This window comes from Sorex fumeus, unplaced genomic scaffold, assembly GCF_029834395.1.
Source record: "Sorex fumeus unplaced genomic scaffold, SorFum_2.1 ptg000094l, whole genome shotgun sequence".
Classification (NCBI taxonomy): Eukaryota; Metazoa; Chordata; class Mammalia; order Eulipotyphla; family Soricidae; genus Sorex; species Sorex fumeus.
The window spans coordinates 19,232,938-19,257,910 of NW_026606151.1; the positions used below are offsets into that span (position 1 = coordinate 19,232,938).

The 24,973-nt window shown below is 42.4% G+C and overlaps 1 protein-coding gene across 1 annotated transcript; it reads right to left on the reverse strand.

Annotated features, from left to right (window-relative positions):
- Positions 1–5,298: 5,298 nt before the first annotated feature.
- Positions 5,299–17,110, reverse strand: LOC130040420 (E3 ubiquitin-protein ligase TRIM38-like). The gene is made up of 7 exons (XM_056132498.1): positions 17,072–17,110; positions 14,191–14,253; positions 11,897–12,417; positions 9,585–9,680; positions 8,302–8,532; positions 7,013–7,035; positions 5,299–6,917 (listed from the first exon to the last, which is right to left on the reverse strand). The coding sequence occupies exons 3-7, from the start codon at positions 12,293–12,295 to the stop codon at positions 6,797–6,799; spliced, it is 870 nt and encodes a 289-aa protein (XP_055988473.1). The 5' UTR covers positions 12,296–12,417; positions 14,191–14,253; positions 17,072–17,110; the 3' UTR covers positions 5,299–6,796.
- Positions 17,111–24,973: the final 7,863 nt, after the last annotated feature.

The following is a 24,973-nucleotide window of genomic DNA, read 5'->3' on the forward strand; positions in this document are numbered from 1 at the left end:
AGATTTATGATCCACTTTTTACATCATTTCTGGGTTCCTTGTTGCATTTAAATGTCCCAGGAGGGGTGGGAAAATTGGTTCCAGTGGCAGAGCTCCTGGGCATCAGACATAGACCCACACCAGCCCCCATCCTGTCTCTGCTCTGTCTTCATCCTCACTGTCCCTCCGCAGGACTCAGCACTTAGGAATAGCAGGCTCTGTGCCCAGGAGAGTCCAGGAACTGCGAATGGCCCAGATAGAAGTGTACTCTGGAGAACCATCACTCTGAGCTGTGGAGGTAGGCAGTGGTCAGGCATGGGGTACCCAGTGGTTTGCCATTCCTGATCATAAATAAAAGCACTCATTAAGCCAATTGCACTGCCCTCCCGATGTTCAGCGAGTTGCACAAGCGGGGGCCAGTAATGTCTCCATTGTAAGACTTGTTGTTACTGTCTTTGGCATATCGAATATGATACGGAGAGCTTGTCAGGCTCTGCCATGCAGGTGGGATACTCTCGGTAGCTTGCTGGGCTCTTTACCCAGCAAGGGACGAAAGAATTGAACCAGGGTCTGCTGCATGCAAGGTAAACGCCCTACCTGCTGTGCTATCGCTCCAGCCAGTCAAATGGAAAAATTCACACACTTGCTGAAAATAAAACCTAGTCATAGTAATAGCTTCATGAGAAAAGACCTTGAAAGCAAGTATACCAGAAATGCAAAGTATCCAGTGCAGAAAACTTGAGGAAGAGCCACACATTCCACTGGAGTCCTGACAGACCCTGCAAGGAATCTGGGTGCTGCCAGCTGGCAGCTGCTGACCTGAGAGCTGGGGGGGTGGGTTCTGTCTAGGGCACCAGACCTGCAGAGAGAGGATAGGGGCACAGACCAGTCACAGTCCTGCTCACCCACCAACTCTGGGTACAGTCAAAATTAGGAAACAGGAGCTTCTCTCCCTACCCAAGGATTAATGTCTCAGTTCTGCACCCTCCTGGGATTGGTGGGAAGGAAGAAATGCTATTAGTGCAAAAAGGTCAAGTATGTGTGGCCAGAATGTCCTGATGATGGTGGAGTTGGGATTTGACTTGAGAACATGGCCTTGCTGGCTCAGACTCCTTCCATTTCTGTCCATCTCCCTGCCCTCATCATTTCTCTCACTGTCAGTTTTGCTGTGCCCTGACTTGGCCCAACATGGTTCTCTACTGCATCACTCTGACATTAACTGTGCCTGCAGAGTGAAGGCATAGAAAATGATGGAGAAGGCACCAGGAATTCCCTTTATTTTGTTTTCATGCTTAACTGTAACATCTTAACTCTGTCACCCATCAGTTCTGCGAACTGGTGTTATAGGTCTCCCACAGTGGGTATGTGCTTGGTGTGGTACCTGTAATATACTCCAAGGAAGATTTGATAAACCCTACCCTGAATTTAGGCAAGAGTGAGTTGGCCAAGTTTATGTACTGCCTCCTGGAGGTACAAAGTGCAAGACCAGGAGCTGGAGCAATAGCACAGCAGGTAGGGTGTTTGCCTTGCATGAGGTCGGCCCAGGTTTGATTCCCAGCATCCCATATGGTCCCTGGAGCACCGCCAGGAATGATTCCTGAGTACATGAACCAGAAGTAACTACTGTGCATCGCCAGGTGTGACCCAAAAAGCAAAAAAAAAAGTGTATGACCAATCCTGTTAGAACTTATTATCTTGCGCTTATTAATCTGAACATAGAATTTCTGCATGAGCTGCTATTGTCTACCCTGGTGTTCCTCTACAGTTAGTTTTATTGTTGTTCTCTTATTCTCTTCCCATAGTTCTACACTATATTGTTTGTTTGCTTATTTGTTTCAGACTTTTTCCCACCTTCCATTGTTTTCCAGAATTTCTCTCCATCTTATCTTGGAGCAAGGACCTCCGTCTTTCCCCTCATTGAGGTTGGTGGGCTTCAAAGCATCTTTCCCCACTGGGTTTGCTGTGCTCCTGCTCTGCTGTGGGTGAATCTTTGCATTTAGCTCCCCTGGGACTCTCTGGAATTAGGCTGGAGTTGCTCTTTGCATTCCCTGACCTGTTTGCAATGATAAGAAGCTTAACTGTGGCCTTTGATCTCTTGAGATTTATTTATGAGTCTCTGAAGCAAGGCCAGTAGAACATAAATGGTGGTGCTGAAGTTGGTTTATGGTGTGAGTGTGGTACTATCAGGAGTATAGGGAAGGGGGGGGGGGTAGCCCACTGTGGGACATTACAAGGTACAATTGGGGGGCAACTAGGTGTGAGGATGGAGTCCCCAAGACTTGGCCCAAACTGGATGAGTGGTTGGCGGCCCCTTCCCCATAGCTTCCTCTTTTGATTTCCCAGCAGTAACTACTCTCCCTTCCCTTTACCCCTTCAGAACCTTGGTGGAGCCAGGGAATGAGTGAGTAAGCAGAGCCCCAACCAAGAAGGAATAACAAATGTCCTACTAAGCCTTTGTGCAGTGTGTCCCAGATACCCCCACAAAAATTTGTTCCCTGTTTCTTGAGGTATATGAACCTGACCCTGCATGTAGTAAAATTAGTCTTCTCCCTGCAGAGGCTCATAGAGTGTGTGTCTCTTCTTGTGATTCTGTGTGCTCACTCTCCCTCCAAGCTCTGTCCCCCTTGCCTCTACGGTGCACAATGGGTGGAGTGAGGTGGGCTGCCACAGCCGACTCCCTGGCTGGTCTTATGACCCCAGCATGTCAGAGTGACAGTTCATCCCAACTCCAAGAAAACCTGGAGATTTCAGTCACAAAACCCACATATCTGAATTTTCAATAGGTTAATACCTCAGTGAGGTCCGCTCTGAGAGGGTGGAGTCCAGCTGGGGACATAGTGGCAAGTTTTGATTGTGAGAGCAAGTGGCTGCCAGGAGCTCTGTGTGGGCAGGTACCAAGCTGACCCACTCCACTCTGATTTACCCTGGTCTGCTCAGTCTTGCATGGTCCAAGATTAACTGTGGTTTTTGATATTTTTTGAGATTTGTGAGTCTCTGATATGAAATGGTCAATAAATACGCTTGTATAGCTGAGCCAGAGATGGTTTGTAGGTGTGGCTCCCATTTATATCTAATTTTTGGCTCATTGATTTCTTGGGAAACTTGGTCCTGAGTTGTTGGGGTCCAGCCAGATACACAGCAGAAATTTTGGAGTATCAAGAAGCCTGAAGTCACCATCAGGCTGTTGATGTACTCACCCTCCAGCTGGCGGCACCGCTCCCCTGCAACTTACTTTTTTTTTTATTTTTCTTTTCATTTTTATTAGTGAGACACCATGAGGTACAGTTGTAGACTTACAAATTTTGTGCTTGGGTTTCAATTATACAATGATCAAATACCCATCCCTCCACCAGTGCCCATTTCCCACCACCATGGATCCCAGTATCCCTCCCAACCCCCATCCCACCCCATCCCACCCTGCTTCTGTGGCAGGGCATTCCCTTTTGTTCTCTCTCTCCATTTAGGTGTTCTAGTTTGCAAAAGAGGCATTGAGTAGCAATCATGTTTGGTCTATAGTCTATTTTCAGCATGCTTCTCCCATCCTGGGAGGATCCTCCCAACACCCTTTATTTGGTGCTCCCTTTTAAGGTACAGCCCAGCCTCTGTCAGATGAGTTTCTGATGCTAGGAGTTCATCTATGACTTTCCCCTGGAAGAAATGAACACCCAACCATGTCTTCAGCACTCAAGACAACTTTATTTGCTTCATTTCTCCTATACTGGAGACATAATATCAGAAGATTTCAGAGGCAGCATATATAGATATCTATATAAGGGGTAATTAACAGGACACCATCAATTTGGTACATTTGTTTTTGGCAATATTTGTGTTTGAGTTTTGATAGATTTCATCCTGGTGCTATCCTTAGCTGACTTCAGGAAGAAAAATTAGATTTGACATGAATACACACACACACACACACACACACACACACACACAAACACACACACACACACACACAAAAACACCTGGATATAGTTCAGAACTATTTGATCCTATATGAATAGTACCAAATATTACCAAAAATACAAAAACAATAACTATTTATTTGTAATATTTACAGGTTGGTGGTGCTAGAACAGCTCAGAAAATATCTTCTATTCCAGTCTTGAGGTTCCCAGAAAAATTTATTTTATACTTCATCTGCACCCTCTCTCTCCTCATTTGAAGTCTCTTACTGTGAGATACTTAAATTCTTCTCTCAAAATTTACAGTTACTGCCCAAGTAGGATGCACTAGTGCTGGTGATTCTCAACACTTACATGTCATCCAGGTCTCTAGCTCAGATTATTAATAAAGGTCAGTGGTCAGAAGAGTCATTGTAATTTAAATGTTCCTACTCTTTAGCAGGTGATTTAGACAATCACAGATTTCTTTCAATGCCACATGAGTTCAAATGGTATCAAACAAACAATATGACCTCTTGACCCAAGGTCAACCCAGTGGTCAGTCAGGGAGTTATGAAATCAGAGCTGTGAAGCGAAAGAGGAAAGCAAAGTACAATGAATGATCTTTGCTATTGGTTGTTTTCCCAGAGCTCATGCTCATCAACTCTGTAGATTTTAGAGTTTTCATGTCCATTCATCCCATGCAAATTTACTAAGTGTCTCTAAAAGCTCAGCATTATTCTAGGAACTGAGGAATAGCAGAGAAGCTAACAGATCAAATTTCTGTCTTGACAGGATAAAAAGTATTGTCTCAATCTGGGTCATCCAAGAGATTTCTCCTTCCTTATTTGATGAAAACTGGCACAAAAGAGAATATTGGTAAGCCTTAAAAGAGGGCCTAAGAGTCTCAGAGAAGAAGGTGAAGATGTGGGTATAGAAGCTAGTGTTCCTGTTGCAAAAGAACACGAGTCTGGTCTCAGAGTTAGGAAAAATATCCTACAATCTGGATTTATTCCCTCGGAATAAGAGAAGTCAAGGTCCCAAAGCAGAGACTTCAAAGCCATTCTATTTACACAGTCTAATGGCCCAGAATCCAGACCGGGCCTGCGGCCTGATGATAGCAATTTCATTGGCCACTTTTTCCAGACAAACTCCTCACTTACATGCAGTTTCTTTCCCACATCTACTTTAAAGACGAGGACATCTTTCTAAAATCCTCATTATCCAGGGTAGCAGGAATGGCTCTAAACCTCCTAAGGGCAATCACTGTCTTCTGGGGCATGCCTGAGCCACTTGTCTCTCATTCTCAGAAAGAATGAACTCTTGTGAGCTTCACCTGGCCTCAGTCATGCGATTACCCAGCAAAACAAATATATAAAGAAGTCAGGTTTGGTTTGAGCATACAGTTTATTTGAAATAAAAAACAGCCGATGTTCAAATACACACTTTCTTTCTTATTAGCTGAGTGAGTTATTGTCTGTGCCTGTTTTTTTTTTTTTAAAGAAACAATTTGCCATGACATGGGTGGAACTGCAGGGGATCATGCTGAAGGTAAAGTCAGAAGGAAAGGGATAGATACAGAATCATCTCTCATATGTGGAATTTAAACATACACAGTAAGGAAGCAACAAACAGCCAAAATCAACAGAAATGGAGTGTTGGTCCCCAGAACTGAGCTTGGGGAGAAGGTGCTGTTGAATAGGATGGACTTTTGGAAACTTGGTGGGAAGAAGAGGATACTCTGGTGGTGGGTATGATTAGAATGATATCTGCATGAAACCATCATTAACAGTATCATAAATCACAGTGTTCAATACAAATTTTCACAAATAAATAAAAATAAAGTGAATGGGGACTGAGAGATGGTTTAATGGTTAAAGCATTGACATTACAGTTCTGAGGTTGTGAGTTTGGTCTCCAGCACAGCATATGATCCTGGAAACCCTGCTGTCTGTGGTCCCTGGTTTCAGAGAGATTTCCACAGCATGGCGGCCCACTGTCTGTGAGCACCACGAGTAAAAAATAAGTGTGACTTATGAGCCAGGGGCTTTGGCCAGGGCAAGACAGAGACAATACTTCAATGGGAGATTTCTTCATTTGGGGGTCTGCAGGGGCGGGATTTGTCTGTACACCTATACTGTTTCTCAGTTCCCTGGTTACAGATTTCTGACCACCTAAGCCCAGAATCCAGGACCATAACCAGGTACTTGACACATAAAACCCTGTTACTATGTATATTGATTGAAGCTGCCATGTAGTTTTGAAGGAATAATTATTCCTGACACCAAATCATTTCTGGCTAGATCTGATTTTACAGTCAAGTGAGGTAAAAAAAATTCAATATTTAGAGCTATTCAAATTTTATAAATGTAAATAAGATTTGTGACAATATGGAAAGTACTAAGTAAGAACTCAGTAAGGTAGAAACATAAGGTAGAAGAAGCCCAGAATTTACAATGGGTAAAACTTAATTTTCATTTTTATCTTAACCTTGACTATGTTACCTTGATCCAGTACTTACAATGATTTATACCTCAGTCTCTAATATTTATGGAATATTTCTCTGAGAGCTGACTGAATCACAAAGAACAAGCATATGTCCCAGACCCACCTACACTCTACGCACACTGATGCATTTAATTTTCATGATAACCTCACAAAAGTGAGAAAGTTTCAATCTTAAAATATAAAAACTGAGCTGGTGGACATTTGCCTGAGGTGGAACAGCTGATGACACAGAGGTAGAGAGTCTGAACTGATGACCCATCTAATGCCATATCCCCACTTAAGCAGTAGAGCACACAGACATGGGAGACTATAAAAGTACCATGACATGACTGAAGAACTCTTGGACATGAACCTACCAAGAGAGGGTATGAATTTGGTTACCCTGACACACCATCCATCCTTACAGCGTGCGAACATTAGTTTCACATACCCCGATAACTTTTTGACATTTCCTTCACATCAAAGTAAAGTTCAGAAACATCACACACAGTATGAACATCCAAAGAAACAGGTTCTGGTAATTCCAGCTTCATACTCAAACTCCTAGAATAAGCAGAGGCCAGAGACTTTGTAAATAGGACATTTCATTCACTTTGATATGTCCGCGCGACCCACTCCAGACTTCATAGAGCACTTACCTGCTCAACGTGGCTCTCACATTCTGTAGAGGAACAAAAACCAGATGAGAATGTGAAAACATCTGTATTTCACTGATGCATTTAATTGGCACAAGGGGCTGTTCTCTACAAACACCCCTCCCTAAAGAAATCCTTGTCCACTGTTGGTGGGAATGTCAAATGGCTCAATCCTTTTGGAAGATGGGGTTAACAATTCTCAAAAAATTACAAATTGTGTTTTCAAATGATTGAGAAATTCCACTTCTTGGAATCTACCTCAAGGGCCCAAAAATCCTTTCAGAAAAGACATTTGCACTCCTATGTTCATTGCAGCACCTTTTACAGAAGCTCAAATCTGAGAACAACAGAAGAGTCCAAGAACAAATGACTGGAAAAATCAACTATGGTATATCTGCACAATAAAATACTATTTGGCTTCAAGAAGAGATGAAACCATGCAATTTGCTGCTACATGGATGGATCTAGAAAGCATTATCATGAATGAAATTTATGGAGAGAGAGAGACAAATAACAAAATAATTCTCTCATGTGAGATATAAAGGAACAAAAGGAACAGAGTAGATGGAGGCAACAGAATCTGAGAACTGGTCTATAGACGTGAAGTAACCATGGTGGGGAAATTTGGAAAGCCTAAGTGGTAGTGGGGGACAGTCTAGTGAAGGATGTGCTATTAGAATATTGCATGTGTGAAATCATACTATCAACAGTATTGTAAATCTGTGTAAATAAGTGCCTACAGTTAAAAAAAGATGTTTAGTTTTTGGTACACCCAGTGATGCTCAGGAGTTACTCATAGCTCTGAAATCAGAAATTATTCCTGATAGTACTCAGAGGATCATATAGGATGCCGGGGATCAAATCCAGGTTGACTGTGTACAAGGCAAATGCCTACTCACTATACAAAAAAGATAAAACAAAAACCTCTTCAGACCTTAAAAAAGTTTCTGTGTTATTTTTAAAACACTGCCCATTAAGAGAATGACACTAGCCTTAGATATTTATGGATTGCAGGATAACATTATTTTCATGCCAGCCCCTAAGATATTCAGCATGGTGGCATGTTTATCACACACTGAGTCTATTATTTTTCTTGCTGAAACCTATGGGTAACTGTGGTATCTGCAATAATTGAATTTGCTTGCTGGCTACTTGGTAAAGAAATTGAGGAATGTACTCATGACTTTCCTCAGTGAATAAGTGTTTGTTCTTATTCACCATTCTACAAAGGTGCTTCTCCTGAGCTATCAAGAAAGGCAACGTTTTCCTATTCTCCAAGTGCACAGACTTACCTGTAACAAATCCTGAGATGAGCCCTGACATTTCTTCTGTAGTTCCAGGATGCAGTTGCCGAGTTCCTGACTCTGCCTCTCCAGTTTGTCTTTACTTTGCTGCAGACTACTCAAAGTGTCTTCTTTTTCTTTCTGCAATTTCCAAAAATAATACTTCTCCTCTTCAAACAGGAAAGCATGAAGATTGTTAAAGTCAGATCTGATTGTTCTTTTTTGAAGCTCCACTTTCTCCTAGAATCAAGAAATTGAGCTTTATTAAAAGTGATAGCTGGGGGCTGGAGCAATAGCGCAGCCGGTAGGGCGTTTGTCTTGCACACAGCCAACATGACTGACCTGACACAGGTTTGATTCCCAGCATCCCATATGGTCCCCCGAGCACCACCAGGAGTGATTCCTGAGTGCATGATCCAGGAGTAACCCCTGAGCATCACCGGGTGTGACCCAAAAAGCAAAAAAAAAGTGATAGCAAACTGAATGTTCATAGAGGGATAAATCAATTAAACATAATAAATTACACATATACAATAGCAAACTACTCAGCTCAGTGTTAAAATGAAACATATTCTGATGATGCTGCAATATGAATGCAACTCAATAATATCATGCTCGTGACAATATCTTGCCAGTAAGCCAGACATGGAAGAAGAAATACTATGTGAGTCAACCTTTGAGAAGTACCTAGTCATATCAGAAACATAATGTAAAATTGTGGTTCCTGGTGCTAGGAAGCCAAGGAAGAGTGGGGAATTATGGATAAGGATTCCCAGTTTAGACTGATGAGAATTTCCAGGGATGAACACTAGTAGTAGCTGCACAACAATATAAAAATGCTAAATGCACAGAATTATATTTATAGTGTATTTATAAATACATTATTATATACTATATGTATTTATAATATCTAGTGCAGATCCTTTTTAGAGCAAATGCACAAATATAATAAGGTTGACACCTTCAAACAAATTATTTAAATTTGAATTATCTGAAGTATTTAAACCTTGATATATTTAAGTTTGAAACCCAGGGAAAAGTGGTTCAAGGTAATAAGGCAAACCAACTTTGCTTCTGAGACTGAGGAATTGCTAATCATAATCATGGCAGTTATTGAAGCATTGGAGAAAAAGATCTTATTGAGACACCAGTAGGGGGCAAATGTGTCTTTTTATGGTATCAAATAAATGATCTGTCTTATTAAGAATAAGTCATCATACATTTTGCCAACCAACCTGTTTTCTTCATGTTACAATGAAAAAGAATTAGAGGAAAATCCATTCAATTATTACCTCCCATTCGGTTATTTGCTTTTGTGTGAACACCTTCAGACTCTCACACTGCTTTTTCAGTGTCTGTAAAGTTGTCACAGTTTCCTGAAGCTTTTCCTGAAGAAAAGAGTGTAAGGATACTTGATTTGACAATAGTTGACTGGAAACTTAAGAAGGCTAAATAAAAATCCCAGATTTTCAAATCTTAGAATAACCAAGAATATTTGTTGATTCCTCATAAGTTGAGAGCACTAACATTTGATCTCCTTGGTAATTCTGAGCAGTTTGTAAAATTTTAACATTGTCCCAGTGATGGAGAAATTGAGGCTTATGAAGGTGCCTAGTAATCTCCATGGTGCATAAGAGCTTGGTGGGTGATTTGTGAGCCCCAGCTCAGCTGGACACCCAGAGTTTGAGCTACATCAACATTACAATATTGTCAAGGAAACAATGCATTTTGTGAAAAAACTTTCCTCATGATTTTATATATGGTAATTTTCATGTGTCCTTCAAGATTTACCTCTGGAAACCACCTGGATATTGTTCTAACCCCCAAATATTCACTCCTATCATCATTCCCAGGTGTCTAGCTAGTCTTTATTTGCCATACTTTGTTCTGTCCCAGGAAGGGAGTTTCGCACACACATTGACCAGACCAGACTTGAGGATGCCAATACAAAGTCCCTTTATTGTTAGCTCGAGCTAGGGTCCGAGTCTCATCCAACACAGTGGAGTCTTGACAAGGATCCTGACCCAAGTTCCAGGGGACATTATATGGCATATTGTTACATAAGCAACATTGGCAGTTTTCCCAAGAAATGCTTAGAAACGGCTAGAGTGATAGCACAGTGGGCAGAGTTTTTGCATTGCACGCGGTAGACTTGGGTTCAATTTTTAGCATCTCATATGATCCCACAAGCACTGCCAGGAGTGATTCCTGAGTGCACAAGCCAAAAGTAACCTCTGTACATTGCCCGGTGTGACACCCAACCCCCCGCAAAAAAAAAAAAAAGAATTGCTGTGAAGCAGTCACAAATCTGTGAGCTAATTGGTCACGCACACCTGCTGTGCCCAGAGATATCCTACTTATCATAGGACTGGCTAGAGATATCTAGGGAATTTCCAGTTTCGGCCAATGACAGTCTCCAGGAATTCTTTGGGAAGACGGGGGAAAGGGAAACAGAAACTCAGGCCTACTGCTTGTTTTGCTGAAGTGCGGACTGTCACAGCACCTATGAGGTTCTTTCTTGGCCTCACAACTTAGTTATAAAAGTTGTAAGTTATATTGCAGCACTCTTTACAATAGCCAGAAACTGGAAGAAACCTGAGTGCCCAAGAACAGATGACTGGTTAAAGAAACTTTGGTACATCTACACAATGGAGTACTATGTAGCTCTTAGAAAAGATGAAGTCATGAAATTTACATACAAGTGGTACAATATGGAAACTATCATGCTAAGCGAAATGAGTCAGAAAGAGAGGGATAGACATAAAAAGATTGCATTCATCTGGGGGATATAAAGCAACAAAATATGAGATCAATACCTAAGAATAGCTGAGATCAACACCAGGAGGATTACTCCATAGCTTAGAGGCCAGCCGGGTATTCTAGGAGAAAGGGCAGTTCAGATAGAGAAGGGAGCACCAAATAAAGGGTGTTTGGATGATCCTCCCAGGAGGGGAAATGCATGTTGAAAGTAGACTATGGACTGAACATGATTGCCACTCAATGCCTCTTTTGCAGACCACAACACCCAAAAGGAGAGAGAGAACAAAGGGGAATGCCCTGCCACAGAGGCAGGTTGGGAGGGGGTGTGGGGGGAAATGGGCACTGGTGGAGGGATGGGTATTTGATCATTGTATGACCGAAACCCAAGCACAAAGATTTGTAAATCTACAACTGTACCTCATGGTGCTTCACTAATAAAAAAAATAAAAAAATAAACATATCAACACACACACACACACAAAAAAAATAAAAGTTGTAAGTTATAAAGATCTAAAAAAAGGTGTGCCAAAGAAAAAGAAGGTGTGCCTTTGTCCCCTGGATTTTACCACATAGTCTTGCTTCTAAGGTTTACAAATTACAGAGAAATTCGGAAGAAGTAAACATGCAGGAGTGATCTGGTGCACATGGGTGGTTAGAGACAAGTTTAACCACCTGCCGTGCTGACAATGGGCTGTCAGGACTGATTCAGTGGTGGTTACTCATTAACCATTCTTAGAGAATGACATGGGGAAAGCTCTGTTTTAAGATTTCCAGTTAAATAATCTTAATATCATACAATAATATAAGAACAGGTTCTTGTGAGCCCTGAGGATCATCCATTCACCTGGTATCCTTGGCACACATCTTCCAGAAGAGCTATGGTGTGTCCTCTGTGCTGTGGTGACCATTCACAGCGCCAGCAGATGAGCTGGTCATCATCTTCGCAGAACAGGTGGAGCTGCTGTCCGTGTTCCTCACATGTCCTCTCACATTCTATCTCCTTGATGGTTTCAATGAGGTTTTTCAGGTGCTTATTGGGTCGGTAGTTCCCCCTTTCAAATGGCGTCCGGCAGAGGGGACAGTGAATTGGTGTCCCAAAACTTTGGCTTTCAATGAGGTCCACTAGGCACACAAAGCAGAAGCTGTGCCCGCAGTCAATGCTCACGGGCTCAGTCATCAGCTCCAGGCAGATAGAGCATGTGGATTCTTCCCTCAGCTTCTTGGCACTTGTGCCTGAGGCCATGACTTTCTCTAAAATCCTCCAAAACTGACTTGAGAAGCAGAGATGTAGCAGCCAGAAATTTTCAGTATGAGGAATTTCATCATTTGATCCTATGTGCCCCCATAGGTATTTTAATCTCCTCTCTATTGGAAATAAAGAGGTTAAAATTGAGAAAAGTACATAGTGCATAGTTATGTCCTTATATATGGTAGTCAATATGATACTGTGACTCCTGGATTTAAATAAGTCAAATAAATCCAATAAAAATGACAGTTTCTCAAAGCACTAGTGACATTTTATTTATTTTGGCTCAGGAAGGGGCAACCAGCGTCACTCAGGGGTCACATTCCACCATGCTCTTGGAACCATTAAGTAATGCAGGGTAAACCAGGCCTTCTGCCTGCAAATTCTGTGCTCAGACCATTGAGATATTTCTCCAGCCCCCACTAGCAACATTTCAATTGCTTAAATGTTGTTTTTATATTTATTTATTTATTGCTGCATAATAGCTAAGATATAGAACAGCCCATCATTGACAAGTCTTTCTTCCTTTCTTTCTTTCTTTCTTTCTTTCTTTCTTTCTTTCTTTCTTTCTTTCTTTCATCTTTTTGGCTCACACCCAGTGATGCTCAGGGGTTACTCCTGGATCTGTACTCAAGAATTACTCCTGGTGATGTTCAGGGGACCATATCAGATGCTGGGAATCAAACCCAAGTTGGCCACAAGCAAGACAAATGCCCTACCCTCTGTACTATTGCTCTGGCCTATACAACAGTTTCTTGAACCAAAACTAAGAAAGATGGAGAAGGCTGATAGGATTCCTCACAATGTTTGCAGTAACAGTGAGAATTCAGTAAGAGAATATGGAGCTCCTAACCCTGCTAGCAGGCATCAAGAATAATTGGTCCCCTAAGTGGTGCTCTATGAAAGATTCCATGAGACAGTTAATTACTTTTGACTTTACTGCACCTCTCACCACTAGATGTTTCTACACCCACATCCACCCAAAAGAACAAATGATATCAGATTAAAAGTCTCTATGTACCTCTATGGTAATAAAGTTCACAAGACCACTAGAAGAAGCAGTGAATTTGTTCTTAAGTCCCCTTAGACCTGAGGGTAAGGGAGTTCATTGGAAAGACTGGGGAAAAGTGGGTTAGTCTTGAGAGCTGAGTTCCTGGAGATCCAGAGAGGTGAGTCCTTGTCTCCAAGTCAAGAAGGTCTTCCAGAAGCAGCTCAGGGTGACTGAAAATGAAGAAGTTTACAAAATCCAGAAATGGAGTAGTGGTAGGGAGACAAGAATGCCTAGACTCTGAAGGATTCTGGACTTAAGAAACTGGTGCACAGTCCTTGAGGCCCTGACAGCCAGAGACAGGGGACAGGAACCTGGAGCACAAGGGTCAGCCCTCCTCCCTCCCACTGAAGTTGTTCCTGAACCTGAAGCTGTACCCCATTTCCCAGTTCTGGGAGTTTGTGAAGAGGGCAGTGGGGTGGGTGTATTTTAGAACGTGAGTTTGTACTCACAGTACTGTGAATCAAATGAGGGACTCAACTATAATTATAGAGCTCTTTCCTTCTCACATGAAACTCTAAACTCTTTCTCTTTCACAAGATGAATCATAGAGAAGCTTCCAGAGTCATAGAGAGAAACTTTTCTAGAGCCTTCTGTTTCTCTTGCTAAGAGTCTGTGTTCTTGGGTAGATATCCCCCAGAAAGTCTGTTCATGTCCTTCAGTCACCTCACATCCTGAATTTCCTAAGCTGAGGCTCAGAGTGAAAACAGACAGAGGATATGCACTAGGAAGCAAAGTCATGACTACTTACACACACACACACACACACACACACACACACACACGCAACATACTTATACTTACTCCAGCATCTCAGGTTCCAGAATGAAACTCTGGATCTTACCTTAGCACAGAGAAGACTTTCACACATTTGCAGACTATCTCCCAACTCCTTCACTTCCTGGTCCTAGACAGGAAGCAATGATAATGCAACTGAAACTACTGTGTGTACAGAGTCTAGTTAAACTGGGAAGGAAATTGTGAATCTGCCCATATCTCCTTATCCACCTTCCTCACAGGGATATCCCTGACCTGGTGTAACTAGCTCTCATTTACCACAATGAAAGAAACAACAAGAGGTGTGAAGATGTAATGGTGATGAGATTGGTGTTGGAATATTGAATGCAATAAATTATTGTTAACAACTTTATGGGCTGGAGCAATAGCACAGTGGGTAGGGCATTTGCTTTGCACGCAGCCAACATGGCCGACCTGAGTTAGATTCCTCCACCCCTCTCGGAGAGCCTGGCAAACTACCCATGACATATTTGATATGCCAAACACAGTAACAACAAAGTATCATGATGGAAACGTTACTGGGTCCGCTCGAGCAAATCGATGAACAACAGGAGGACCGTGACCATGAACAACTTTATAAAAATAAAATAAAATTTAAAATTTAAAATAAGGAGGACAGTGCTACAGTATATATTTTTGAAAAAGAAAGAATAAACAAGTAAAGGTTCAGAAAACTCTGTGTCGAGATAAACAAATGGGACTATCTTAAACTAAGAAGCTTCTGTACCTCAAAAGAAACAGTGACCAAAATACAAAGACAGTCTACAGAATGGGAAAGGATATTCACCTAATACCCATCCAACAAGGGGTTGATAAAAAGGATACCAAAGTACTGGTTGAACTCCACAAGAAGAAAATATCCAACCCATCAAAAAATGGGGCAATGAAATGAACAGAAACTTTCTCAAAGAAGAAATCCAAATGGTAAAAAGACACATGAGAAAATACTCTACATCACTAATCATCAGGGGGATGCAGATCAAAACAATAATGAGATATCATCTCGCACCACGTAGACTGGCCCACAGCCAAAAGAACAAAAGCAACCGGTGTTGACGTGGATGTGGCGAGAAAGGCACCCTCGTTCACTGCTGGTGGGAATGCTGACTAGTTCAGCCCTTTTGGAAAACAGTATGGACAATTCTCAAAAAATTAGAAATTGACTCTCATTTGACCCAGCAATACCATTCCTGGGAAAATATCCTGTAAAGGCAAAAAAAAAAAGTACAGTAGAAATGACATTTGCACTTCTATATTCATTGCTGCACTGTTCACAATAGCCAACATTTGGAAAAAAACAAGTGCAGGAGAACAGATGACTGGTTAAAGAAACTTTGGTACATCTACACAATGGAACAATATGCAGCTGTTAGAAAAGATGAAGTCATGAAATTTACATACAAGTGGTTCTACATGGAAAGAATCATGCTAAGTGAAATGAGTCAGAAAGAGAGGGACAGACATAGAAAGACTGCACTCAGCTGGGGAATAGAAAGTAACAGACTGGGAGTTAAACACCCAAGAATAATTGAGATAAGTACCAGGAGTCTAGAGCGATAGCACAGTGGGTAGGGCGTTTGCCTTGCACTCAGCCAACATGGCCGACCCGAGTTCGATTCCTCTGCCCCTCTCGGAGAGCCCAGCAAGCTGCCGAGATGTATTCGATATGCCAAACACAGTAACAACAAAGTCTCACAATGCAGGCGTTACTGGGCCTGTTCGAGAAAATCGATGAACAACGGGAGGACCGTGACCGTGACCATGACCAGGAGTCTGATCCAGGACTTGGAAGCAGATCTCATATTCTGGGGGGAAAGGCAGCTCAGATAGAGAAGGGAACACCAAGTATAGGATGTTTGGAGGACTCGCTCAGGATGCAAGATGCATGCTGAAAGTAAACTATAGACTGAACGCGATGGTCACTCAAAACCTCTATTGCAAACTACAACACCCTAAAAGAAAGAGTGAGCAAAAGGGAATGCCCTGACACATAGGCGGGTAGGGTGGGGGGATGGGGTGTGGGCATGGGAGGGCTACTAAGATCATTGGTGGTGGAGAATTCACATTGGTGGAGGGATGAGTACTCGATCATTGTATAAATGAAACCCAAGGACAAAAGTTTGTAAGTCTACAACTGTACCTCATGGTGTTTCACTATTAACAACAACAACAACAAAATCTTACAATAGAGGTTATTAATTTCTTAGAATGACCACACTGGTGTGAATACATTAAGATGAATTATATATGCAAGAGATACCATTAAATCTATAATTACATTAGAGTCACATAAATTAGAGCATGTTAATATATCTTCTGAAGCTGTAGGCAATGTTACTTAACATCAGTATTATATATTTTAGCTTTTTATATCTCCATATTGTTTTTTAATTATATCTTTTACAAGTCTTGCTTATAAAATTAAAAATTATTGAGACCAAAAGAAAGAAAGAAAGAAAACTTGCTGTGTCCCTAGCATCTGTTCTGTAAATAAAATAAAATGCCTGTGCTCTTTATGTTCTCTCTCTGGAAAGCATTCTATACTCCCCCCCTCCCCCAGTAAAAGAAGTCCCTAAGGTGGAACCTCTGAAGGGTTTCAAATGATTATTTCAATCAGGATTTCTCGATTCTGGCCAGAAAGATCTCCACTACCCTCCTAATCCCATGCTCTGTGGTGCCTTATCTGGGCCTTCGCTCATCTCACATCTGGGCTCATTTGAACTGAGGCATGAAGTCTGGTGACAGACAGTAAATGCAGAGATAACAGGAAGAGCTAAAAACTGAGCATTTTTGGTGCTAGAGATCATCCCCTCTGCCCACACCCAGTACCCCTGACCTCCAGCACACACAGACATACTCACAGGCTTCAGACTCTCCAACATAACCCCCTGTGGATCTTTTCTATTACTAGAAACCCAGACACTCACATACTGCAGTCAGTCTCCTCTTCAGAGCCGAAACGTTCCTTCTGACTGGTCTCACCAGAGAGTAAAATTGCTAGGCGGGTCAAAGTCTTGTGCAATTGGAGCAAAACCAGGAAACTGCTCATTTGTCTGACGCTGAGCTTGTCCTGTAGGGAAGAGGCACAGTAGGAAGAGCATCAGTGAACAAAAAGGGCAAGTAATAACCCAGGAAAGCATCTAAGATCAGAAGGCCACCAGGGCCAGATCAGACTCTCTTGAGATCTTTTAAAATTCGTTGTAAGTCCCATGAGGCTGAAGCGATAGCACAGCAGGTAGGGCATTTACCTTGTACGCGGCCGACCCAGGTTTGATTCCTTTGCCCCTCTTGGAGAGCCCGGCAAGCTACCAAGTGTATCTCTCCCGCACAGCAAAGCCTGGCAAGCTAACCGTGATGTATTTGATATGCCAAACACAGTAACTAGTGTCACAATGGAGAAGTTACTGGGCCGGCTTGAGCAAATCAGTGAACAATGAGAGGACAGTGACAGTAACAGTGTAAGCCCCTTGCAAATTCAGAACTTATGTCTTAGTTTTGGGGCCCCTTAATGTTTTTAAACAACCTGTGGCAGCAGGGCCGTGACAGTGGCAGGGCTCATGGGCATGAGAACGTCATCCCACACTGACTCACATCCTGTCTCCTTCCTTCTCGCTGTCCCTCTGCAGGACTGAGAAGGGTCAGCACCCAGAACAGCCCGGGAGCACTGAGTGGTCAGCTGGGACCACCACTGTGAGCCACTGGGGAAAGGCTGGGGTTAGGGATGGGATGCTCAGTGGCTTACTATTCCTACTCAAAAATAAAAGCGCTCATTCAGCTAATTGAATGGAAAAATTCACACACTTACTGAAAATCAACCTGGTCCTACTAATAGCTTCATGGAGAAAAGACCTTGAAAACACAGGTACCAGAGTTGCCAGTGTCCCACACAGGAAGTGCTACAGGGAGCTGGTAGGAGACTGAAGAAGAGCCACATGTTCGACTGGAGTCTTGACAGATCCTGGGAGGAACATTGGTGCGGGAAGCCGGCAGCTGCTGACATGAGAAGTGTGTGTGTGTGTGTGTGTGTGTGTGTGTCAGAGGTGAGGGGTGTGATGATCTGTCCAGGGTACCAGGCCTGCAGGGAGAGCTGGGGACAAAGGCCAGTCACAGTCCTGCTCATTCAGTAACTTTGGGTAGAGGCAAAATTGGGGAACAAGTTCTTCTCTCCTCACCTCAAGGAGTGAACTCTGCTCCACACTCTTCTGGGATTGGTAGAAAGGAAGAAATACAATCAATGCAAGAAGGCAAGAGATGAGTGGCCAGAATGACCTGATGATGGTGGAATTGGGATTTGACATTGAGCATGATTTTGTTGGATCAGAATTCTTCTATTGCTGTTCCTCTCCCACTCCTTGCCCATGTTGTTGTCCTATCCTAATTTTATTGTGCCCTAATGAGAAGAAGAAAAAAAAAAGAAACATGATGGCAGAAAACAGAACTGAGAAATCCAGAAAGCTGACACTGATGCGTCAAGTTCCTGAGGCAAGGGTTGTTTGCTGCTAGTTTTCCGGAAGGAACAATCCCTTGAGATAAGCCACAGGAAGGATGTTTGTCCCCATACATGAGGCCCTCAAGTATGTAAAAGGTTTAGTCCAGTTAGAATATTTTCTGCCTGATTCTTAAGTCAAAGCAATAAATATCAAAAGGATAGTCGGGGTTCAGTCCATGATATTAGCCTCTCCTCCCACGAGGCTGTTACACAGACCCTAATTGTGCAAAAGTGAATTTTCCAGCTCTAGTGGGTTCTTGAAAATTGTATGTAAGATTTGCATACGAATCTCAGAAGGTTAAGTTGGAATTTATTGTACAGTCCAAGCAGAAGGGTGCGGTCTCTCCAGAATGGCCTGATCTTATCCCTACAGCATTCTCTATCCAGTGCACACTTTCCTAGCCCAAATCTTGTCACTGGGTCAGCTAAGGACAGCATCCTAGCAGTTCTCCCACGATAAGATTTTCCTTAGGGTCTGGCGACAGCCACATGCATGTGGGCAAGATCCCTGTACCTGCTGCTGGGCCCCAAGGACTGTACCCCAGGGGTTCCCTGATGTGTCTCAGCTTTTCTTAATCTCCAGCCAGTCAAAAGCACAAAGATGTCTCACACCCTACTGTCTTGTCATGGGTATGAGCTGACCCCTTTGGGATTCTGCATCCATCCTTACCTGGTGCTGCTACCCACAGGGTGTAGGTGAGTGTGGAGAGGGTGCACCTGGCGGGCTGGCAGCCCACTTTTCCACTCCTGCCATATCAACCACAGGCTTTGTCTCTTATTTATGTCCAGTTTTTTTTATAATCCTCAGAGGCGATTTTATTTGACTCCATTGGCAAAGATAAATTAAAATGAACAAAGGGGACTATATAAAATTGAAAAGTTTTTGACTCTAGCTGACAAAAGAAACTAGAACTAAAATAAAGAATATACTCTACTTTCTGGGAGAAGATACTTGCATGCAACAAATCAGATAAAGGGCTAAACCTCCAAGACAACCTCATCCACAAGGCTCAAAAACAACAATAATAAAAAGCCAACAAAAATTTATAAAAAAAAAAGATAGAGATGAAATGACACTTGCTTGAAGAACACATACAATGGTAAGTAGGCATATATAAAGGTGCTCATTGTCATTGATGATCAGGAAATACAAATCAGAGCAGTAGTATCAGCTTCCACCAATGAAAATGTCATGTATCAAAAAGACTAGAAACAATCAGTGTCAGTGGGGTGTGCTGAAAAGGGACTCCTCATTCACTGTTGGCTTTGATCAGAGTTCTCTCCAGTTTTCTTGATTATTCTTGGCACCTTTGCTTGGACCCTATTCAGGGGGTCTAGTTCCTGGCACTGACTTGGCCTGGGGTCCTTCTGACACTATGCATCCGAATGAGGGTATAGAACAGGATGAAGGGGACCCCAGAAACTCCTTTTGCTTCCCTGCTTAACTCTGTGATAGCTGTTGCCCACCAGTTCTGCCCACTGGTGTGACGGGTGTCCCAGAGTAGGTGTCTGCCTGATGGTAGAAGGGGGACCTGTAACATACTCCAGGGTGAATTTTGATGAAGCTTAGAATTTCGGCAAATGTCAACTGCCCCAATGAACCTGTCCCCTAAGGGTCCAAAGTAAATCGTGGCCAGCTCCGCAGCTTGTATAGAAAATAGGCTAGTACTGATAAACTCTGCATCTTGTATTTCATCTGGTACTTCATTCTGATTAAAAGGTCTTATTTTCATTTGCTGGAACCTAAATCTTCAAAGTTGGCAATCTGGTTTAAATAGGAAATGTAGTCTAATATATAACCATGACTCTACTTCCCACAAGCAAACAAAGCGAACAACCAAACAAGTAGCAGATGGGAAGGACGCAGAAGGTGACTAGAGACTCACTCATCCGCTACAGGCTGTACAGGTGGATAGAGCCAGGGTTGCAGCACTGATTGTATGGAAATCCCTTCGGAGTGCATTCTTGGGGGGAGGTTAAAACTAAAGCTGAGATAAGAATTGAGTCTGTTGGGTTAGCACAGCACTTCCACTTAAAATAGTTTTTTCCCCAGAATTTCCTGATTTTGAACAACCTCTCAGATAAATGATTTATGATTAAATGTATGATTCATGATCAGATTTATGATTAAAACCCATGGCATTCATGACATTTTACATCATTGAAGTACTTGCACCGAAGTGCTTGCAGTTTTGAGGTCCTTCCTGTGTAATCCAATGGAAACAATCCCTGAGATTTGGCCAACCGAACTGTGATCTGAAGATTACTGGGAAGGGAGAGGAAAAGTTCTCTTGGAACAATGGTAGAGGGATCTGGTGTAGGTGTGGTATTAGCATCACTGCAAGTCACTGTCACTGTCACTGTCCACTGTTCTCCCGTTGTTCATCGATTTGCTAGAGCAGGCACCAGGAACGTCTCCATTGTGATACTTGTTACTGTGTTTTGCATATCGAATAAGTCACGGGTAGCTTGCTGTGCAGGCGAGATACTCTCGGCAGCTTGCCGGGCTCTCTGAGAAGGGCTGAGGAATAGCCTGGGTCGGCCAGGTCAGCTGCATGCAAGGCAAATCCCCTACCCGCTGTACTATCACTCCACCCTATCACTGCAAGTATAAAATAATAATATTTCTATTATTATTTAAAATAATTGTTAAAGGTCCAGTTGTAGGGTGTTTTGCATGTGACTGATCCAGTTTGATCCCAGCACCACATATAGTTCCTCCAGGAATGACCTCTGAGCACAAAGCCGGGAGTAAGTCCTGAGCAGTTTCAAATAAGCAAATAAACTAAAATAAAAATAAAGTCCACTGACTTTACTTTTGTTTCTACTTAACCTCTGTGATATCGACAGGTGGAAGCTTCATAGTCATAGTTTTTAAGCTACTGAGTTTAAAAACATTTTTTTTCTTCTGTTCCAGTCTTAGAGATATCTTATGCCTGGTTGCTAGTGGCTCCAAAGAAACATTGAAAGGTCTTGAGAGACACCAAATCAGCAGGAGTGTTGTAATCAGAAAAAAAAAAGATAATGTTCCATGTCTGAATGCACTTTAGAATAGTTGTTCACAACCAAAATCAAGCAAGTCAAAGAAAGACTCTGCTGAAAGAGTCACTTTCTAAGACAAGTGAATTACTCAGTGTCCCTGGAGTGTTCATCCAAGTTTCCTATGAGTAAGACTCCAACTTCTCCTTTCTCTGCTAAAGGATAATCAGAAACTATCCTGTTTGAAGTAAAACTTTGACCAGAGAATTCTATTGCCTTTGTTGAGAAGCTATGCCTCTCTTAGCAACAGAATCTTCAACATATTTATGACTTAATAAAAGGTTTCTGACCTTATACTCAACTGAAAAAATTCCTAAACAGGGAAGTTTGTTCCTGTGAAGAGGTGAATCATGAATTACAAATCCATCCTGGTGGGATCTTCTAATTAGTGTAGGTAATTGAATGAAGGACCAAGAGGATCAAGAACCAACAGGAATACTTTTTTATGACAAGCCTGACAGAAATTTCCTGGGAGATACAGATGATGATACAATTTTTTTAGACCAATTCCAAAGGAAAAAAAGAAAAAAGAATGGGAGTTAAAATTCTTGGTCTGCCATCTTGTACTTCATTCAAGATATCATCCTTTTCTGTGATATCATCTACCTTGTCAAGTTAAGTTTACATTTTCTTTCTTTCTTTCTTTCTTTCTTTCTTTCTTAAATTTATTTACTGAATCACCTTGAGAAAAGTTACAAAGCTTTCTGGTTTAAGTCTCCGTCATACAATGGTCAAACACCCATTTATTCACCAGTAATTATTTTTTACCACCAAGAACCCCAATATACCCCCCACACCCCTCCTGATGCCTGTGAGGCAGATGATTTCTACTTAACTCTCTCTCTCTACTTTGATTACATTCATTATTTTGACAAAAGATGCACCATTATTGTTTGGAATTTCCCCCCAACAATCAGAACTGCTGAAAAGGCATTGTGAAATAATTTGTTTTCTATTGCTGGTTATGAAAACCATATGATGTCGCACGGTCACTTTTGCAGTCATGCGATTTTGGATTTCTTATATTTTACTAATTAAGTCTGGAGAGATTTCTGCCAAGAGCCGGATAAGTATGAGATTGGTTTGTGTGTCTCTGGTGCCATGGCTGTGCTGGAGAGCCACTCGTGGGGGGCAACTGTGGCCTCAGTAAGGTGTGAAGCAAATTTACATTTTCTGTTTGCATGCAGTTCTAGAGCTTATAAGGCTCAAGTTTCAAAAGCCTGAAGCTTGATTTCCATTGGTGTTGTGAACTAGTCCTCTCAACTATAAATAAGAACAGTCTTTTTTGTGTGTGATTCCAAATCAAAAGATCTGAGTAAGTAGAAATAGCGGATTAAGATCCTATAACCAGATATTTAAGAAATTAGTAGAATCTGCAAGAGAGTCAAATTACACGTATCTATATTAGATACAATATCTTCAAAGGGTCAACAATCCCGCCAATAAATTTTTTTTCCGAGTTTTAAATATTTTTCAGGATAGGTGAGACTGTGTCAAAAATATCTTCTTTTCCACTACTGAGTAGCACTATAGCACTGTCATCCCGTTGTTCATTGATTTGCTCGAGCGGGCACCAGTAACATCTCCATTGTGAGACTTGTTATTACTGTTTTTTGCATATTGAATCCATCACAGGTAGCTTGCCAGGCTCTGCCATGCGGGAGGGATACTCTCAATAGCTAACTGGGTTCTCCGAGAGGGACGAAGGAATCAAGCCCGGGTCAGCCATTTACAAGGCAAACATCCTACCCGCTGTGCTCTCGCTCCAGCCCCAGTACTGAGTACCCCAGAAAATTCAGCTTTACTCTTCATCTTCTCCCAGTATGAAGCCTCTTTCTGTAAAGGCAGTTGTAAACTCTGCTCTTGCCCTTTACTATTTAATGTCTGGGGAATAGCTGACCAAGTCAAACATCTCTCAGATTTACTGTCTCACTCCTCAAGGCTGTGGCTTATATTAGCAGCCTACACATAAATTTTTACTTTTTAGGCAGGGATCCCTTGCAGAACCTAGTGGCAAATATTTTTTCTCTTCTTAAGGAGCTTTTAGTTTTCAATTTTTGTTTGGACAGTATCATTTACAAAACTGTTGCTGGAGTTTCAGGCATCCAGTGTTCCAATTCCAAACCTACCACCAATGTCAGCTTTCCTGCATAAAGAATTTGAAGCCATGCCAGCACTGAAACAGCCAGAGGCTTTATTGCAAAGGGATACAAGGCATCAGGAAAGGGCAGAACAAAGGGAATCCAGGGAGAATAACCATGCCTCTCCACCTCCGGGCTGCCAGTGATTAAAAGGGGACCACCCTTCAGGTTGATTCTGGTCAAATCAGCTTGATTATGCCTTTCTTGGGCAAGCCAGGATCTCTGTGGACTCCCCAGATGTTGAAAGTTGGGTGGAAGCCAGATGACTGATTATGGTGGGGAGTTTCTACCAGTGAACGCCACCAAGGATCTCGTGTTCTGTTAGCACACCAAGCAGGTGTGACCTTTATGCCTAGGTCCAGCAATGTGCCTGGGACACAAGTAAGTGGGACTCCAAGGAGCCCATCGTGATTCCTGACCCCACTTCCTGCCTTCTGGTACACTTGCCTACACTCAACCAATCCCAGTTTGCCTATTCTAGATTTTACCCAGGGCAGGGAGGTGACCTGAAGGAAATTCAAGGGGGTGTGTTCCCTAAAAGTTAGAAAACTATTCTTCCTGCCTTCGATCTGGTTAGCAGAGACCATTTCCGCTTCCTCTCATCTCTCACAAATGAGTGCGAATGGTATGAAGCAAACAGGAGTATGAGGCTTCTCCTCTCTGTTTCACCCTCCCACCTCAGTCAAGAACTCCTGGAAGTCAAAGTTCTAACCCCGTGGAAGCAGAGTACACAGGCAATGCACGATTGCTGCTTGTTGTTCTCAGGCTCACCTGACGCAACATGTTTAGCCTTCAGATGGAGTCATTCAGTGTACACTTATGAATTGCCCACTAACAGCTCGGGGCTGCTATTGGTACATGGAAACAACAGTGAAGCCAAATTTCAGTGTCCAAGAGATTACAGATAAACCAGATTGGGGATTCTGCGCCTTTGCAGACTTAGCAGGAGCCGAGAGGGTTAAAAGAGAAGATGGAAAGACCCAGAAAAAGGGCAGGAGAGTGTGAGAGAAGGAAGCTTTGGAGAAGGTGAAGATGTGGGAGCAAGTTTCCATGTTGTAAAAGGAGACAAGTCGGGCCTCATAGTTCACAAAAACCCTCACAAGTGAGAGATACTCCTGCAGAAGAGGGATTTGTGGCCAGGTCAGGGCTATCAAGCCTCT

What these genes read in the sequence shown, in the direction of transcription:
- LOC130040420 (XM_056132498.1), bottom strand. Translation starts at nt 12,295, where the DNA reads ATGGCCTCAGGCACAAGTGCCAAGAAGCTGAGGGAAGAATCCACATGC. An exon ending in ATGTGTGCCAAGGATACCAG is followed by an intron (nt 9,681 to 11,896) that starts GTGAATGGATGA and finishes TCTTTTCTTCAG; the next exon opens with GAAAAGCTTCAGGAAACTGT. An exon ending in CATCTCAGGATTTGTTACAG is followed by an intron (nt 7,036 to 8,301) that starts GTAAGTCTGTGC and finishes GTTCCTCTACAG; the next exon opens with AATGTGAGAGCCACGTTGAG.